This window comes from Coccinella septempunctata, chromosome 8, assembly GCF_907165205.1.
Source record: "Coccinella septempunctata chromosome 8, icCocSept1.1, whole genome shotgun sequence".
Lineage (NCBI taxonomy): Eukaryota > Metazoa > Arthropoda > Insecta > Coleoptera > Coccinellidae > Coccinella > Coccinella septempunctata.
This window is the reverse complement of record NC_058196.1, coordinates 18,203,558-18,223,158: the sequence shown is the minus strand read 5'-3', so window position 1 is coordinate 18,223,158 and position 19,601 is coordinate 18,203,558. Positions and strand designations below refer to the sequence as shown.

The following is a 19,601-nucleotide window of genomic DNA, read 5'->3' as shown; positions in this document are numbered from 1 at the left end:
CTTCCACTTTTATTTACTCGTCGAAACGTGATGCATACCTCTACTTCCATTCTTCTACATTTAATTGTAATACATGTAATTTCAGATGAATACATTTTGGTTTGGCCTTCGTGTTGATCTCCAATGCAGGAAATGAAATTATACATTTGTGGTAGATATTCTTACCGAAAAGTTACATATTTGTGATAAAGAAATCCGATTTAGTGGGCATTGATAGTTTTCTGTTGCATTATTGCTGAAGGTTTTGAATGGCAAATTTCTTCAAAGATGGTGGAAGTTTGAGAGTGATTCTTATAGGATAAATTCAAGGTATGCTCCATTGATATATATATAGTTCCGAATACAGTTTTTTTGAACCAACTCTTCTTCATGAACGATTTCAGAAGCTTTTGCAAACCTTAAAACGTGCGTTCAATTAAATTTGTTGTCAAGTATGCTCTTCAATTTCTGTGCTTGAATGTTATGCTCAGCTTCTACTAACCACATTTTGTGGTTCTCCCAAACACACTTACGATCAATAAAATAGAAATAATAAGGAGAAATGAATTAATAAGAAAGAAGAATACTGAAGAAAGAATTAAGCACAATCTAAAATTTCCAATTATGTAGGTATAGTCCATTTAAGATCCAGTAGTCCTTGGAAGTCCAGACGTAGCTTAATATGTGGTCACAAAAGATCTCCAATGATTGTAGTTTCAATCACAGAGTATAATATAGTTATCTAACCTAGAAAAGTGTTTCAAAAGAAGAAACAAACTCAAAGCAAATTAATCAGCATTCAAAATCGATAGAATTATAATATGTTCTCAATTTGTTCGACTGAATTGAAAACGCAGTACAAATTTCAAATTATCTTCTGTCAGTTCAAAGCATAGATATACCATTACCATTGAGTATTAAGTCGAAAACTCAAAGGATTAACATTATACTCCATTCACTTTTATAAAAGTACTCGGTTGGCCAGAAATTTGACACATTCCACTCTGTATAGTATGAAAATATGAGGTTAAAAACACACTTTGTTTTGCTTTTTGAGCAGCCCCCCATTTCGATAAAATTCTCTGAAAAGCAATCCATAATTTTTTTTTAAAACCAGAAAAGTGACTGAATGATGAAATTGGGCAGACATTCTATTGGAGTGAGAAGGAAAAAAAATTTTTGGAAATTCGATAATAATCTGCAGCAACATTGGGACATTTCTATGAAGTCGCCGGAATATCCTTCTATTTTATTCCCAATTTTGAAGTAGGATTCAATAAAGAAAGCTCTCAACACGTCCGTAAAACCATCTTTATAATTTGCTGATAATTTTAATTCGAAAACAATCCAAAATGCTAAATTGACAAGTCACCTATAAAAAAGTATAGCACAAGCTAAGAAATACTTTAAGACACTAAATAAACTGTTCCATATGAGGGATATTGACTTAAATTGCAAAAAAATATAGTTAAAATATGATTTTTGTGATGAAAATTTATATTAATATGATTTCAAGTTGCAAATTAATTTTAGCCTGTAGGTCTGCAGCGTATACAGGGTGGTTAAGAAAAATCGAGTAAAATAACGAAATTTTAAAAGAATGATCACGCCTAAACAGGTAGGCAATGAATACAATAATAAGCATAAATTCAAATGGGACCTTGACGATGGCAAATTGGTTAGTTCAATTCAGAACACTTGTTGATATTCATATCGGCGGGTGGTATGCATCTGAATTTATCCTTATTAACGAAATTTTATTCCCAGAGAATTCAAGCATTTTAAGACTATCAATACAATGTATGGCCTCCACGGACATCAATAACAGCTTGATATCTTCTTTGCATACTACACACGAGGTTGTTGAACATTTCTTGAGGAATTTAGTTTCATAAATGGGGCTCTCTCAGATCATTTAAGGATTCTTGGGTAGGTTTATGATTATCTAATCTTCTTTGAAGCATATCCCATGCATGTTCTATGCAATTCAAATCTGGTGGGTGCGGAGGTAGGGGAAGGTGGGGTATGACGGGGACCTTAAGGCATTTCTTGAATAAAACCCTTCTTTATAATTGCACAATGCAGGAATTTTTATTAAGAAAATAGTCAGTCTTTCTTTTTTCAATAACAATCATTCAAAACAAAAAAAAATTCTTCTCATTTAAATATCTAATTTAAAAAATAACAAAATCTCCCCGTCTTACCCCAACTATAGGGCAAGACGGGGTACCCCCTTGGGTAAGATGGGGTACAGAATATTCAACAGTCTTCATCTTCACATAATGGGCAGATATGGACAGCGGGGAACCAGAAGAAACCATAAATCATCTAGTTAATCATTGTCCAATTTATAAATTTCAGGATGGTTTTAGAGCTATACATGCAGTTTCCGAATCTTTTTTGAATTGGGTTGTCAATTTTAGGTCAATCTGACATATTGAATCTATTTTTATTATTTTACGTTTTTCTGCTTTTGTTTTCTCTTTATTTCAGATAACAGTTTCTGGTATCTTGGAGAAGACTTTCTGGATTTTCCTTTTGTTGGAAAAAGAATCAATTTTTGCAGTGCGAGATGCCCTTCAATATGGAATATTTCAGCTTATTTCGTGAACAATTACAATCCACTACACTCACGGGGAGAAAGGGTTTTTTTACTGAGGTTTTTCCCTAAGCTCTTGTATCATACACCAATTTGTATGGTACCCCGTTACGCTAACCTCTGCTAAAACTTTAACTCATACACATGCTATAATTATTGTTTGCTTTTCAAGATTGTAATGCTCTATATCAAAAGAATATATATATATATGGACAGCTTCATCATCGTTGCCTTCCACTCCTGCACAGCCACAATGCGCCCAATTAGAACAAACCTGGCAAGTGATCCATCCTTCGGTGGACTCGGAATACAAGCCGTGGCAGTATAGACATGCTGTATTTTCTTCTTCTGATGTCTGAGCTTCTTCTTCACTTTCTTAGTTTTTCGAGATCTCTTATTTGATTTTTTCATTTTCTTTTCGCTTGATACATCATGTTTCGGTTTCCTACTGATTTTTTTTTCCTCTAATTCTATTTTATATGGAGAAGCAGTGATAATAGCTGCTTTTCCTCTTCTCCGAACTTGCCTCGTTTTTTTTCGGCCATTCGTGGATAAGGCATTAACTGTTTGGGGCTAACCAGGTGGAATGCTGCATTATCCAAAGAATCATTTACTGAGGCTTGTTGTACTACATATGAGGTGGTAGCAGTTGGATGAGGTAGAGTGTTTGCTGAAGAATTTATGGTGGTGTAGGTGGCCGTTTGAGTATCAGGAGATGACGAAGTTATTGTTGGTAGAACTGTGTCAGTGTTCGCTGTGAGATTGCTGCTATCGATAGTGTTGGAGTTGTATCAGCTTCGGGTTCCTTTTCAGCGTTCAATTCAATTTCGGACGCCTCTGCAGCAATGAAATTATCTTCGGTAAAAATATGTGGATTGTAAGGCGAGATCCCACATGCTTGGAATGCATTAATTGCAGTTAGCATTGTTGCTGCCCGGATAAACGCTTGCCCGAAGAGTTCAGCCACTTGAAATTGCGAAACTACTTTCCCAGGATTAGATCTTAACCATGCTGTTAGAGCCTGATCATGAAAGATACTCAGAGGCCGCATAAAACCAACATCTGCGGGCTGTAGTTTGTGAGTGGTGTGTGGTGGAAAGCATATTATCGTCACACCGTATTTACGTGCTTCATCGATTAACTGCAAATTTTGGGTATGAGTAGCGTGGCCATCTAAAATCAGCATAACTGGGTTGGTTTTAGAAGCGTTGATGAGTATCACAAACTTCTGAAACCATTTCAAGAAAATTTCTGCAGTAATCCACCCAGAATCTGAACATTCAGCCCATGAGTTCGGTGGAGCTCCATTGAAAAGTTCGAGCTTCATACGTTTTCTGGGATATATGATTATTGGAGGAAGGTATGACCCTGTAGCGTTGAAACAAATTTCAATCGTTATGGTTGTGCCTCGTTCGGCCGATGTCAAAGCACCCACTTGCTTTTTACCCGTCGCTGCGATAACTTTGGACCGTGATTTTGGCACCACCGAAACACCTGTCTCGTCACAGTTATATATCCTGTCTGGAGTAAAACGGTTATCGTCAAGCGTTTTTCCTAGCAGTTCGAAAAATTTTCCAACAGACACTCTATTGAACCTAGTAGCACGAGCCGCTGAAGTATTTTCAGGCTTTCGTAAACTCAAATCAGGATGGCGGTTTAGAAATCCACGCAGCCAGTCCTTACCACCTTTTTCCTTGAGTTCATTAAATTTGTGTTGTTTGTTGTTACGAACTGCTAACTCATAGGCTAACTTCTGGAATTCAGAAGTTGACAAACCAAATAATCTTCCTTCCATTTCCTTCAAATAGTCAACAAGTATTTGTTCTTCTTCTTCGGAAAACACTGTTGTAATTGGACCTAAGGGAACCTTCACATTCTGTACACTATTTTCTCTTTTTCTTGCTTGGTTAACTTTATGCTCGAGTGTTGTTTGAGGAACATTGTAAGCCTTGCTGGCCGATTTGTAACCCTTTTTTCCATCCAAAACTTCTTGAATGGCTAATTTCATTTGTGCTTCACTTCACTCTCCTCTATTAGTTTTTCTTTTATAATTTCGTACCATAATCTATAAGAAATAATCAAATTATCCCAACTAATAATTACAATTTTGAATGTAATCTAAATCCAAAAAGAATAGCAAAGCAGCGGGTAAGACGGGGTCCCAACCCCGTCTTGCCCTGAAGTAGGTACCCCATCTTTCCCAAAACTGGACTTATAAGGTGTATTGTATTTTTTGAGGTTATGAGGTTTCACCAATAGCAGCGTGAAAATTTTGCTCCCTATAGTGTGAGGCGGTCATATTCCTAGGTCCTAGGACAAATGTGTAGATCTGTGCGCCCGTTGAAACATATCCCGGCCCATACCATAACACTACCCCCTCGGAATGAATGGACTTCTTGGACATAGCGAGGATTACGGGGTATGCGTGGGATTGTCCATACCCTTCTTCGATAATCTGAAAATCGTCCATACCTGGATTCATCAGTGAAAAGGACACTACGCCATTGATCGTTCCAACTGATTTGTTGCCTTGCCCATTCCAGTCTTTGACGCTTATGGTCACGTGTTAATGGAACTCCTCTTAATGGACGTCTAGAACCTAGATTCACCTCTCTCAAACGTCGTCTGATGGTTTCGATGGAAACTTGGACTCCATCTACATTTTGAAGAGAATTCCGTAGCATTCAACACGTAGATGAAGGGTTTCTTCACGCCGAAACGGTGATGAAACGATCCTGAGCAGGTGTTGGTTTTCGTCGCCCACCAAGTTTTGGTCTTTCCAACACTGAACCTGTCTCCCTAAACCTATTCCAAAGTCGAGATATCACACTTTGGCTGACTTGGAGCCTTTCCGCTACAACAACCTGAGTTAGGCCACCCTGTAGCATTCCGATAGTCCTATTAGCCTCAGCGTTTGTTAATTTACGTCTCGGCATTTTCAGAAAACTCGTTTTAAATCGAAGCCATTGATAAACTGACTTCATTTCAAAATAAGAACATTCATGCAGCATATGCAAGAAACCAAACTTCAGAAAAAAGGCGACCAGATTGACGAAATGTCTCATACTGATTTTATTGGATCGATTCAAGTTGTTATTGAGTTTTAAATGATTTTACAGCGATTTTCTCGAAGATTACCTACATACTTTTAAAAACGATTGAATACGATATCCCTAAATATAGGTACTGCTCCACAAGAGTTAACTCTTGTGGAGCAGTACCTATATTTGGTCTACTCTATCGTGCTGGTGTGACATTTGATTTACTAGTTTTGGGACACCCTGTAGATAAGCTTTGCTTCACCAATTGAATACATTCATCCCAATTCGTAAGAAAAAATTTACAACAATCTTCGAAAACTCAAATAACTTCTACAAAGGGTTTAGTAATCGCAGGCATTTTGTGAGGATTCTGTGCCTAGTCCTCGAGATTCGGGAGCAATTTTCATAACTGCTCAGTTCTCGGCACAGCCCTGTCCACAACCCACATTCTAAATCCTGCTTCCAAACAAGAATAAAAAATTAGTAGCGCTATTGACCTTTATTCACAAAAATATCTTAAAAGATGTCAATGGTGCTCACCTCCACCTTAGGGGAATACCCCCTCGAAGTAAGTAGAGGTCAACCTAATCAGCATAAAGCGTGTGCAACCGTCAAGATTCAAGAATTCTCAAGAACTGGTACTTCGGAGTTTCCAACTAACGAATCTCCCACCACAAAAACATTATTGATAAGCAGATTACCTAAACAAGCTTTAGTTGTCTCTGGAGGTAGACTTCTGTAGCGCTCGCCTTTGACAGACCAAGAACATCGTTATTTTTATTTCGCTGGAAGTGACGTCAATACCGCGACTACGTTCAAGGTGTTGTGCATCCGTTTCAGTTCAGTTTTCTCGTCTTTTCATCCGGTGAGTGTGTGTTTGAATATGGAGTTTATTTACAATTGACAGCTCATATCGGTAGCTGTTTACCTTTGCCAAACCCTTCTTGCTACTTGCTAATTCGAATGCCACTTTATAATATACACTACAGAAACAGCAGTTTCTACATTTATGTGCCTTTCTTAACGAAGTCAGGGAGCGTTTTTAATAAATAAACAAGGTGGCTATCTATTATAAAGATTTAAATCAGACCAGCATTGCCTTTTTCAGTACGGAAATGAAAAATGAAAGACACCTTTAATGATGTGATGTTATCTGCTTCTCTCTCTCCCTGTAATTGAATACTGAAAAATAGATATTCTAGGTTTCCACAATTAGAATTTCTAATTTACTTCGACATAGTTCATTGAAATGAGAACCCCATTTGTGGTTGAGGTTAATAATTCATTGATCTTATTAAGGAATCCGTATGAAATGGATATTATTCAAGATTGATATTATTCAAGATTACACTCCTGCTTGTTTTGTAGATTTGTGATTTATTCCAAATATTTTCATTACCTACTTGTAAGGATTTCTAATCAGTTGCCCAGTGAATGTCAATAGGGTATATGTTACAAGCCCAAAAACTAAAAAGTTTGAGGATTTGCGTAATTCCGTCATGTTTTTCACAAATATCGATATTGGACTGAATTGCTCATGAGCAGACGCGCAGTGTTCGGATATTTGTAGGACCCGAACATTAACATGATCAATTCCTTATGAAGTTTATTTCCCCATACAGGGGTTGATCCAATATACCCTTTTGTAGGGAGGGAGTTTGGTGCTGCGTTATGCTAAATTCGTAACGTAACAGGTTTAATGGTAGTATTCTGCTTTCATCTATAAGCCAATCTGTAACTTTTCATAAGCTTAAAGGAAAATTGCAATTCTGGTCGTTTTCAGTGATCAGTAGCTTATAGGAATTCGTAACTATTTACGATAAGTAGTTCAAACGTAACACTGCAAAGAAGATAGTTACAGCATCGTGGTGGGTAAACATTTTCTCGATTTATCCGGACTTAAGTACAAATTGTAGGGACCATTAAGGCAGACATCGCACGGTGCTTTCAACTCCCGGCGAAATGTTAATATGTATGTAATACACCTACTTTATAGAGTGAGGACGTAAATAGAACAACCCCCATAGACCATAAAGTCTTTACGAGACAATATTTTGGTACTAAATAAATTCTAATTGTAAATACACGCCTCTTCTTGGTTTTCGATGAAGAATTCATCCTCCTAATATTCCTCTATATGGGGCTGGCAATTTTTTTTTCATATCTCAACATGGCTTGTGTGATACCTCATTTTGAGGGTATTTTGTATTTGAGTGATTCATTCAACGCTTCAATTTTTTTTGCAAATTAGTTAGGGCATTATCAGTTCATACGCATTTCGAAAATATCATTTTATGCTATACTGTTGGAGGCTGCTGAATCAACCATTCTTTATCGAAAATCAGGATAAAGTAGGTATATATTTTCAATTAAATTTTATTTGGTCCCAAACTATTCTCGTTCAGATTAATATGGCGGGGTGGTAGATTTTATGTCATCACTTTACCACAGATTTCATTACTGTATACAACACGTGAATTATAAATGTTTATTTAACTCACTTGTTGTATGATTGTGCCTTTAGTTTTCTTTTGCAACTCTTATATGAAGAAAATTTTTCGTTTTAGGAAATGAATTTATTTCCTAACCTAACCCTTTTAATGTGACAAGAGTTCATTTTGGCAGATTTTGAACAACCTTGTTATTTCGAATTCGTACAAACTAAATTCAGAGGAATTCATTCGGAAAACGAGAAATAATTCACTTTACAGTTGGTTCCCTACTGAACGTTTACTTAAATAGAGATTTAGTGCCCAATTTGTTGTAGAAGTTAGAGGTGATTCTTCTAAATCAATTGCAATGATTCGTAAAATAGTTTAGTTTGTTAGGGTCTGTAGACTCGCGGTCATCCAATTTTTGGAAAATTTTAGATCATCCCAATTGAAACCTTTTAATATTTTAGTAATCCTCGAAGATTTCTCACATCTTCCACACTTAAATGAAAAATTCTTAATCATATATACAATTTATTTTTGTCGATTAGTTTGGCAACAGTCACCTACTAGATAGAACATACTCGTTTATTTAATTTAATATTAATTACTAAATTGTATTAATACGAAGAATTATCTGACAACACGTGTTTAGTTTTTTATTCTCAGTCTGAAGTGACTGAGTTGTGGGTAAAATGATTAATTTCTCGTATTTTCAATAAACGTCAGCCTCTCTTTCGTTACTAAAAACAATAAGGTCAAAAATTCACCCATTATAGTAGAGCTAACCTATTTGAAAGCTATAAGGTTCATCAGGTGAAGAAAAATTATGCAAGTTCTAATCTATTGGTATTCAAACAATTGCAGAAATTCTTCTGTCGCTAGTTATTCGATTCGAATTCAATTGGGAATTCCAAAAAAGCGATACACCCCTGATGTCAAAGTTCTAATCTATTGGTATTCAAACGATTGCAGAAATACTTCTGTCGCTAGTTATTCGATTCGAATTTAATTGGGAATTCCAAAAAATCGATACACCCCTGATGTCAAATTTTGTAAATAAAACGTTAGTAGACTTTTGTCTTTTTACATCGAGCATAGACCTACAGACATGGACTGTGCCTTCTCTTTCTATCAGTGCATGAAATACGGTCAAAGAAGTGATAGAATCTCAAAACTTTTTTCTAGAGTTTTGATTGGTCCGCGCTCACCTCTATGTCAACAGAAAAGAGACAGGTATTGGCCCGACGATCATTTGTCTCTTTCTATAAAATAGAAAATTTCATGCTGGTATTGCTCAGTCCATGTCTCTATGTCTATGATATCGAGAAACGGAGCAAATTTTGGTGTTTCAATAAGAGTTTTCACGAAAAATATATCTTAATCTGTTGAATATATCATCATCTCTCTCGTGATAATGAGGGAAGCTTAGTGAAGTTTTCATAATTTGGATCCTTTGAGCAAATCTTTTTTGTGAAGATGTCAGTTTGCACTATTTTCCACGTTGAAATGAACGTTTAGTCGTTTAAGGACACATAAAATCTTCTCCTTACAGCATGGTAATGTTCTGAACACTTCATTTTAGTCACGAAAAATAGGAGGTGAATTAACTATCCTTGATATATAACCTCAAAATGAAAGGATTCGTACAAAACCCAAATATGTTTCCCCCAAAGAGGACTTTTTCAAACGAAGTTCGATATACATATGAATTTCGAAAAAAAAATCCCCTTCAAAAAATTACTCTACCAAAGATTTAGTTCGAACTGTCGACCTTAACAATTTGTTAAAGTCACTGTATTAAAATGTAAGGTGACTTTATACCAGGGGTATAAAGCCACTGTATTAAAATGTAGATTGCAGCGACATGGTGATGACAGTTCGAACTATAAATCTTATGAAGAGGGATTTTGAGATTTTCGTCAATTTTTATCGTGTCGTCTTGCTAAAACTGTCAGATTATATTTTTTCCGTTATTCTTGAATCATTAGCTTCAAAATAAAAAAAAACGCCACCGCGCTCGAGAATGTACAGGGTGGGCAAATTTCGATGTTTTAGCACTACAGTTTTTAAACCAGAGGAGATACACAAAATCTGATACCCCATTCTTGTTCTCTTTTTCTGAGAAACTAACAATAGTAGTAGTCATTATTGGCCACTTTCTTTTGTTTTCGAGTTATAAGCAAAAATTGGAAAAATGGTGATATCGAAATAAATTTATATATCCGCTAATACTGACGATAGAGCTCTGAAAACAAAACATTATAGAGTCACTTTTTAACGTAGAATCCAGTGGCGTGCTCGCCTTTTTAGCAGGATTTTTAATTACGAAGCTATGACCCAAAGTTATGTTTTTTTTAAATGGGAACACTAGATTTCTGTGCAATTTTTTGAAAGCTCAATTTTTACTGATTTCAAAAATATATAACATCATATGATTTGTATCAATTTAAATAATAGAAAATTGTCAAAAACCTTTTTCCTCAATATTTCTATGGTTTCAACTTTTGATGAGCATAGAAAAATATAGCATCGTATGATTACCACTGTCTCCTTCTATTAGTCCTTTCATTATTATAAAAATTTATGAAATATATCTTGATTCAAATTTTATGAAAATTGGTAAAAAGCATAGAAAGAATGACATTGCCGGAAGGAGACTGCTCTTGTTATAGGCAGCTCTATTTTCTGTGGTCGTCAAAAGTTGAAACCATAAAAATATTGCGAAAAAAAGGTTTTGACCATTTTATATTATTTATATTGATACAAACCATATGATGTTATATATTTTTGAAATCAGTAAAAATTAAGCTGTAAAAAAATTGCACAGAAATCTAATGTTCCCATTTAAAAAAAAGTAACTTTGGGTCATAGCTTCTTAATTGAAAATTCTGCTAAAAAGGCGAGCACGCCACTGGATTCTACGCAAAAAAGGGCCTGTATAATGTTTTCATTTCAGAGCCCTATCATCAGTATTAGCGGAGATATAAATTTATTTCGATATCGCCATTTTTCCAATTTTCGCTTATAACTCGTAAACAAAAGAAAGTGGCTAAAAATGACTCCTTCTATTGTTAATTTCTCAGAAAAAGAGAACGAGAATGGGGTATCAGATTTTGTCTATCTCCTCTGGTTTAAAAGCTGTAGTGCTAGAACATCGAAATTTGCCCACCCTGTACAAGTGACGTTTTTTTTTGCAACTTTGGCTCCCTCCCACAGATTTTCGTCACGCCTAAATTGTGAGATTAAGAGAATATATACTTTTCAACATGTAATTAACCACATATATCTTAATCTGACGCCATCGAGTATGTACAACGATCTTTTTATTACTATTCTGATAGGCTGTCTTAGACAATTACCCCTATATACAGGTCTAATTTTGGAGGTACTCTACAGAGTCCAAAGTATGTCCCCTTATATTAATCTAACACGCACCCCAACTATTATCTGAACAATGTTTCTTTATGAATTATGTTTCACTCGTATTAGGTCGGAGATCAAATAATATATCAATGACTTATCTGAAAGATTTCCCAGAAAGGAAACATACTCGATAGTCTTGACCCAATCTTGTTATGAGTCGATTGCATAATTTTTCTTGTTTATAATACTCAACAGTCTATTTTCGTTCTCTGTGTAGACCTAATTTATAATCAAGAAATGAATTATTGCTTGCAGCTAAAAATGACGAGATCGACAGCGTTATTTTTGATTCTCACTTACGCCTCGACGATATACTGCCAACAGCCTGGTGACCTAACAGATTTGATCAATACGGTCTTCTCTACCGAGGGTCCAGGTGGCAACAATAATCCTTCTAGAGGCGGAAGTGGCGACAACGATGGAGGGCTCAACTTAGATCCAGGCACTGGAGGTAACACTGGTGGTAGCACTGGTGGTATTCCCGGAACAGGACAGTGCAACTGCGTGCCTTATTATCTTTGCAACAACGGTTCTGTCAATACCAATGGGGAAGGAGTTATTGACATAAGGTAAAAGAACAAGAAAGAACTATTATAGTAACTATGCTTCCGCAGTAATACGAACAATTTGAAGTTTGCTTGGTAGGTTAATGTGCTGATTATTTACACTCTGCTATTTATATTAATTTCTTCTGAAATAAAATTGAATTTCCATATGTCTTTACGACACTCAAAATCAACTGCATCATCCGCTGACCAGCTGACGCACTTCTCGTAATATCACATTTCGCATTTTTTACCACTCTGATACCTCTGTGAGATAGCTTCCTGGCAGCTTTGAGGTAGCTATTATTGCTACTTACAACTATGATTTTGACCGCCGGCGATCATTATTTTATTGGATTTCTGCTACTCAGGCAGTAAAATTTCAACTATGTCGATTATAGGTCCTTTCGTTTGAATAGCAGCACTTTTCTACACTTGGTGTATTTTAAACTCTCTGTTTGCTGATTAGTTTCACACCAGTGTAGAGACTAGAGGAGGTGTAGTTCATCCACATCTAGTCAAAAAGAGGTGGGAAATGCGCTAAAACAAAATGTGTGGTTAATAACACGGTAATGTTGACGCGTTAGGTTATGATTAATCTGTGATTTGTTATGTTTATGATTACTAACAATATTTGTATTCAATTTATTTTATTTGAGCACAAAAATAATAACAAATCAATCCTAACCTACAGATAAACTATTAAGTTCAGTGTACAATTTGATATTTTTCATTCTTTCACGCAACTACACTGAAACGCAGCTGATTCAAAGTGCAGTGTAGATAACACGACACCAAGGAATAGAAGGAAAGACCTAATATTATATTTTTAAAATACACTGCTCAAAAAAATTAACGCACATTATGGAAATCTCAAATTTATTCTACAACTGAAGGTGTTCTCAATGATAATTATTTTTATCAGAATTATGCATGCATATGTTATCCACTTTCAACGGTTTTCTTCAATACAGATGTTTTTTCCCAGCAGGAATAAAAAAAGATGATATTATCAGATTTTGAAGGTATCGGCTCCATTCTAAAATCAGTTGTTCTCGATCAATACTTGTGATCAATAGTTTTTCTTTCGTTTGATTTTCCACACTCGATCGCTATGCAACGCGAAACACTCAATTTGACCCAAGAGGAATGTGCCCAAGCGGTAGTTTTACGAGAAGAAGGGTGGACATACACAAGAATTGCAGAAAGGTTTGGAGTTTCCCATACAAGTGTGTCCAGAATGTTACAGCGATTCAGGGAGACAGGTATGAATGTCCGAAGACCAGGACAGGGTAGACCACGGGTAACAACTGCCATTCAAGTACGTTACTTGAGAGTTTCTTCGTTGAGACAACGGTTTGCAACCGCTCGCCTCCTTCAAATTAGCTTGAGCAAACTCAGGAGGTGCAAATTAGCACTCAGACAATAAGAAATCGCCTCAGAGAATATGATTTAAGGCCTCATGTCGCGGCAAGAGGCCCAGCTCTTATCCCAGCCCATCGAAGGGCGCGTTTGGATTTTGCGAGAGAGCATATCCATTGGGAAGAGGCCGATTGGGGAAGAGTTCTCTTCACAGATGATTCTAGATTCTGCCTCTACCATTGTGATCGACGTTCCCTTGTATACAGACGTCCACATGAAAGATATGCTGATAAGTATATAAGGAATATTCTTGAAGAGCATGTAGTGCCATTTGCCCCATACATTGGTGAAAATTTCATTTTTATGGACGATAATGCCAGACCCCATCGTGCGCGCATCGTTCAGCAGTACCTTGAAGAGGTTGAAGTCCCTCGAATGGAATGGCCAGCAAGAAGTCCACATCTCAATCCGATTGAGCAGGTTTGGGACAACCTCAATAGAAGGCTGAAAAGTTCGGAAAATCTTTCAGCTACTCTTAATGACTTAGGAATCCAACTCGGAGAAATCTGGGAAGGATTAGATCAGAACATTTTAATATCACTCATTTTGAGTATGAACCGTCGTTACCGAGTTGTAATTAACGCAAGGGGTGGAAATACCAAGTATTAAATCACTTATCAGCATTTCAGTATTTTGAAAATTGTTCATTTCTCTTCTTTCACATAAGATTCGGTGAAATCCTGAATTTTTCTTCCATTTAATGTGTATAGTTTCGTTCAAAACCTTCCCGAGAGAACATAAAAATAAGTTATAAAGTCAATGTAGACTGTAGAGTTAACTTTCATTAAATATTTTCAGATTGTGCGTTAATTTTTTTGCGCAGTGTAGTAAAATAATAAAACTCTGAGTGTGGACAGCACTATATATGCCGTAAATAGAAGGTTTGAGAAAAAGAAATCCATTATTTTTTGTGGACTTTATGTGATATGTTTCGGATTGTTTGAATTAGGTAAAAAATTAACCGTTTTTTTCTTTCATTTTTTGCCACTTGGAAGGTAACTTCATAATGCCTCTCTCATGGAAGGCTTCGTCTCTATCGGCGTAAAACTCTTGTTATAGATTCTCACAATCTTCTCTTGATGCCAATTTTTAATCACCAAGGAAGTTTTGCAATGCAAGAAAAAAATGGTAATTGCTTAGTGCCAGGAGAACAGTGAGAAACGTTGACTTTGAAAGACAATGAGGATCTGAAATCGTCTTTTTCATGATAAATCATTGAAAAAACGATCGACGTCTCTGTTCTGTAAATGAAACGAAATGGTAGAATCCCGAATTTGCAGAGATTAGAGAATATCGTTCATAACAATATTGGCAAGGTAAAGGTTGTAAATTGTTGAAAAATTCATTGCTCGTATTCAAAGATTCAGTCCTTCTGCATTGGATATGCATGATATAAATTTTAGGGAAAATTCGTTATTGTCGAACATTATTTACTGTGTATATCATTCAATAAAAAATTTCATCAGAAACATTTTATTCCAGTGGAGAATGCAAATTCAAAATTGCTTATTTGATTGTGTTTATTATCAATTTGCTTCTGATGGATGCCACTTTGAATCCGATGTTGCCAATTTGATTTTGGCTAATGTCATTTTAATTCTGATTAGTGCCAATTTGAATTTGAAAAGGTATAGCAATCCATTCGAAGATTTACGAAATAGTAAATACGGATGATATGAATTTCATGCCTCATTTTTAAGTAATTCTGTATGTATAGAAAACGTATACTTACTTATACCAAAAAATGAAATTAATTTATTATCGTGGTTCATATTTATGAAAAATCTCGCAACACATCAAATTTGAATTTTAAATTGTCATTCTTCTCTGAAATATTCAAACCCTACCTCCAACCCCCTTCGACAGAGATAGGTACAATAACCAATTTTTTAAATGGGAAGTAGTATGTGCTTGTGATACATCGTTTGAAAGGTCGCTTCATTCTCTATTCAGAAATAAAATCATTTTCATGTTTATTCTAAAAATCAGAATAGAAAAAATGAAATGAAGTGATTAGCTATATTTGGAACAATATCAAAAACTAAAATTTATCAAAAAAAATGTACATGAAGAAAATGTTCAAATTATTCACAGCGAAAGCCTTACCTAACCTAAAATAAAATTTTCTATCGATTTTTGCGATCACATTTCTGAATAGATAATGACGAGACCTTTCATACGATGTATTACAAGCCCTCTTTGAAAAATTTGGGGTTGTCTTTCGACGGGAGTTGAAGGTAGGGTTCGCATTCTTACGTAGAAAAAGGCACGTTAAAATTTCCACGTGTTTCACGTGTTTTAGAATACTACATTTCATGAATATTTAAAGTAACCAAGACAATAAAATTATTCCATTTGGCTCTTCCACACTGTATAATAAAATGATGTTGATCAAAGGTACATTAAATATTGCTATTTAATTATGTAACATCAGTTTTGATCAATTAAAGCCATGCACGTTCATCAATATGAATTTCCAGTTTTTAAACGTGGTATTGAAGATTATTATCACTTCTTTCATAATAGTTTTCACGTTGATGACTACCTTGTTTGAATCTGAATTAACACATTGATATTCTATAGGAATACAAGTCGATCAACACTCGGTCATAAAAATTTAATCTCAAGAAGACTATTTGAAATCGTTTAGCTGCTCGCTGAAACCTTGAAAACATAAATCTATAGATGAATTCAATATCGCTTAGTCCGTCATCGTACATTTCTACTGCAAAACTGCAAAACACCTTTTTTATAAAAGACTATAAATCTGAATTCGATTCTTTTTCTTTCCTTGTGGGATATAAAAGCCATTTGAATATTGAAATACACTGCTCAATTTTTGATAAGGATCTCGATTAATATTCTTTTCATTCGTGGCTTTTGTTGAGTTATCTGGGAAATCTATTATGAATGTGTTTTTTTAGGAAAAACTGGGATTCATTTTTTATCACTGAGCTCTTTCCGGTTAAAATCGATCAATTGTAGTTTTTAGTAGGCTGAATTGTCTAGGACAGTTTGTCAGAATAAAGAAACGATCATTATACACATACCCGAGCGTGTCAGATTAAGATATATGTGGTTAAATACATGTTGAAGAGAAGATATCCTCTTGATCCGACAATTTAAGCGTGACAAAAATGTGTGAGAGGGCGGCAAACTTTCAAAAAAAATACGTCACGTGTACATTCTCGAACGCAGTGGCTTTTTTTCTTATTTTGAAGCTAATGATTCAAAAATAACGGAAAAAATATAATCTGACAGTTTCAACTGGTCGAAACAATAACAATAAAAATAGGCCATAAAGATCGCAAAAATGAGTTTTAATTCAATATAAAAATTGTAGGGCATAACATTCTCTACAAATTTTGTCCGAGGCAAGACAAGACTGGGTTTCTACATTGACCTTGGCCTTTCGCACATGTAGCTAAGCTCGTCGCTCTTATCGCCCTCTAACTCGAAAACGGTTAAGAGTATATAAAATTCCCTCAGACGAAAGTTGTATAGAATTTTATTATCTACAACTTTTATAATGAATACAGAAACGATTAGAGGTACAGGAAGGGAGATATTTAAAAAAAAAACCATTCAGCATCGTGGTTTCCCCAACTACAAGTAGTCTAGTGTTTAGTGCATATGTCGCAGGCTTATCATAATATCAGTCTTATTATAATACGCCTAGGCTTTTTCAATATGACTAGGAGAATTGTGAAACAAACAAAGTGAATGAAAATCGGACAATATGACTGATTATTTAAGACGTGTTATAATACGCCTGACGCTTCTCATTCTTATTGTTATTGTACGTGATGTTTTTAGAATTTGACTGTATTATAATACGACTGGCAGTGTACCAGGCTAATCATAGAAATCGCTTATAGGACAAAAAAATAAATAATTATAGAATTTGATTATTGGTCCACCCTTATCACATTTGCTTGAATATTTCATAAGGAATTTGATTTGGTTTGCGAGAACACTCTTTGAATCCCTGTCCTTCGAATTTTGGAAATAATCTTAAAGCTTCCCTTGAGGAAATTACCCTATTCTCTGGAATATTAATTACTTCATTACTGTGGCAATCTCATCCCTCGAAACCATCGGTTTAACAGTCCATGGATGGTACCAATTTGGTGAACATCATTGGAGATTTTTTCTATGGTTCCTAAGATATTTTTGGAATCCAGAGGTCCTCTATCTAGGAACTTCGATTGCTACGGTTTGACCTATCTCAAGAAGTTTCAATTTTTTATTACTCACATTCAGCATTTTTTCTGCAGTCTTTTTTGGCCCATTACCTTACACTACTACTACTCTTTTTTTGGTCATTATCATTATTTCTTCATGTTTGCATAAATTGCACAATTAGCATGACAAGCCGTCAGTCCTTTTACCATACGACGAGTATAATCAATCAGAATCCAAAGTATTCGCGCGTTTTTGAATTTTGACAATAATAAGCCTAATGAGCAGCAGGCGTATTATAATACGCCTCAAATTGTCAGTCAAACTGTGAGATCTTGGATTATTGCTGTGATATTGCAATATGCCTAGTCGTATTGAAAAAGTCTAGGCGTATTATAAAATGACTGATTTTACAATAAGACTACGACACATATAAAATTTCGAATATTTCAAAATACTTTCTTCTTTTCGCAGAATAAACGACGGACCGTGCGGCGACTACATCGACATCTGCTGCGATAAAGAAAAAACAACCGACAACCCCATAACTCCTCCACCGCGACCAGAAAAAAGCACCGGATGCGGGTTCAGAAATCCAGACGGCATAGCTTTCAGGATAACCGGGGACAATGACAATGAAGCTCAGTACGGTGAGTTCCCTTGGATGGTTGCAGTTCTCAGAGAAGAGACTGTTCAAGGTTCAACTCAAGTCCTCAATGTCTACCAATGCGGTGGTGCTCTCATCCACCCCAGAGTAGTCCTAACGGCTGCCCACTGCGTTACAGCAAAAGACAAGAGGTTCAAAATAAGAGCAGGGGAGTGGGATACCCAGACCAAAAAAGAATTGTACCCCCATCAAGATAGACAAGTTCAGAGGGTCGTCTCCCACAGGGAGTATTACGCAGGCGCCCTATACAACGATATTGCCCTTCTTCTCTTAGAGAGTCCAGTAGAAATAGCCGAAAACGTAAACGTTATCTGCTTACCACCACAAGGATCCGTATATGACTACTCCAGATGTTACGCCAGTGGATGGGGCAAGGACGTTTTCGGGAAAGAAGGAAAATACCAAGTGATCCTGAAAAAAATCGATCTCCCAATAGTCCCAAGGGATAAATGTGTGGATGAACTCAGAAAAACTCGTTTGGGTAAATATTTCGAGCTCCATGAAAGCTTCGTGTGTGCAGGTGGTGAAAAAGGCAAGGATACCTGTAAGGGAGATGGGGGAAGTCCCTTAGTTTGCCCCATTAAAGGTCAAACCGAAAGATACGTTCAGGTTGGAATCGTTGCTTGGGGTATTGGTTGTGGGGATACTAACACACCAGGTGTTTACGCGAATGTCGCCAAGTTTAGGAACTGGATAGAGGAACAAATGAATCTGCTCGAAGTTCAAGGAAAGCCTTTTGAGTATTAGTGAAGTGTAGAATTTTGAATTTTGTTCGATATGTTGAAGTTCGTGAAGATTGACGAGAGTAATATGTATGTGTGATTTCTTTGATAATTATTTAGCGACGAAGATTATGAGATTTAATAATGATTAGGTAGAGGTCAATTATACTTTTTTTAAGACATCATTCTGTTTTAGTGATCCGTTCAAGTGCCACGATCTCCTGTTCATAATAACCTATAAAAATTATGTTAATTGTGCAATAAATTGGATATTTTAATAGATTTCATGTTCTCATTTCTTGTTTACCAACCCTTTTGTAACAATCTTCAATTCTTCAAAAATGAATCTGTTAATTATTTTGAGCGTTTTCTTTATTTTTCATTAAATGCAAGAACAAATATCGAAAACCTAAAAGAGGCTTCATTTCAAATCAATGGTAACAATAACAAGTTACTGATGAAAAATGAATTGACATGAAAAAAATTAATTCGAACTAAAATTTTAACTCATGACATCATCAATACTTCACTTGAAAAAAAAAGGAAAATTTTTTCTTTGAACAATTCATAGTTGCTCTCCTCTTCA

General features: G+C 35.7%; 2 protein-coding genes across 3 annotated transcripts; one reads left to right on the top strand and one right to left on the bottom strand.

Moving 5' to 3' along the window:
* Positions 1–176: 176 nt before the first annotated feature.
* On the top strand, positions 177–19,297 carry LOC123318570 (phenoloxidase-activating factor 2-like). Of its 2 annotated transcripts, none has more exons than XM_044905242.1 (3): positions 177–309; positions 11,733–12,046; positions 18,101–19,297. In XM_044905242.1, the coding sequence occupies exons 2-3, from the start codon at positions 11,739–11,741 to the stop codon at positions 19,038–19,040; spliced, it is 1,248 nt and encodes a 415-aa protein (XP_044761177.1). In that variant the 5' UTR covers positions 177–309; positions 11,733–11,738; the 3' UTR covers positions 19,041–19,297. The 2 variants fall into 2 exon arrangements, with proteins under 2 accessions (XP_044761177.1, XP_044761176.1); XM_044905241.1 differs by lacking the exon at positions 177–309 and adding an exon at positions 6,333–6,484.
* On the bottom strand, positions 3,303–4,586 carry LOC123318349 (MFS-type transporter clz9-like). The gene has a single exon (XM_044904959.1). The coding sequence runs from the start codon at positions 4,584–4,586 to the stop codon at positions 3,303–3,305; it is 1,284 nt and encodes a 427-aa protein (XP_044760894.1).
* Positions 19,298–19,601: the final 304 nt, after the last annotated feature.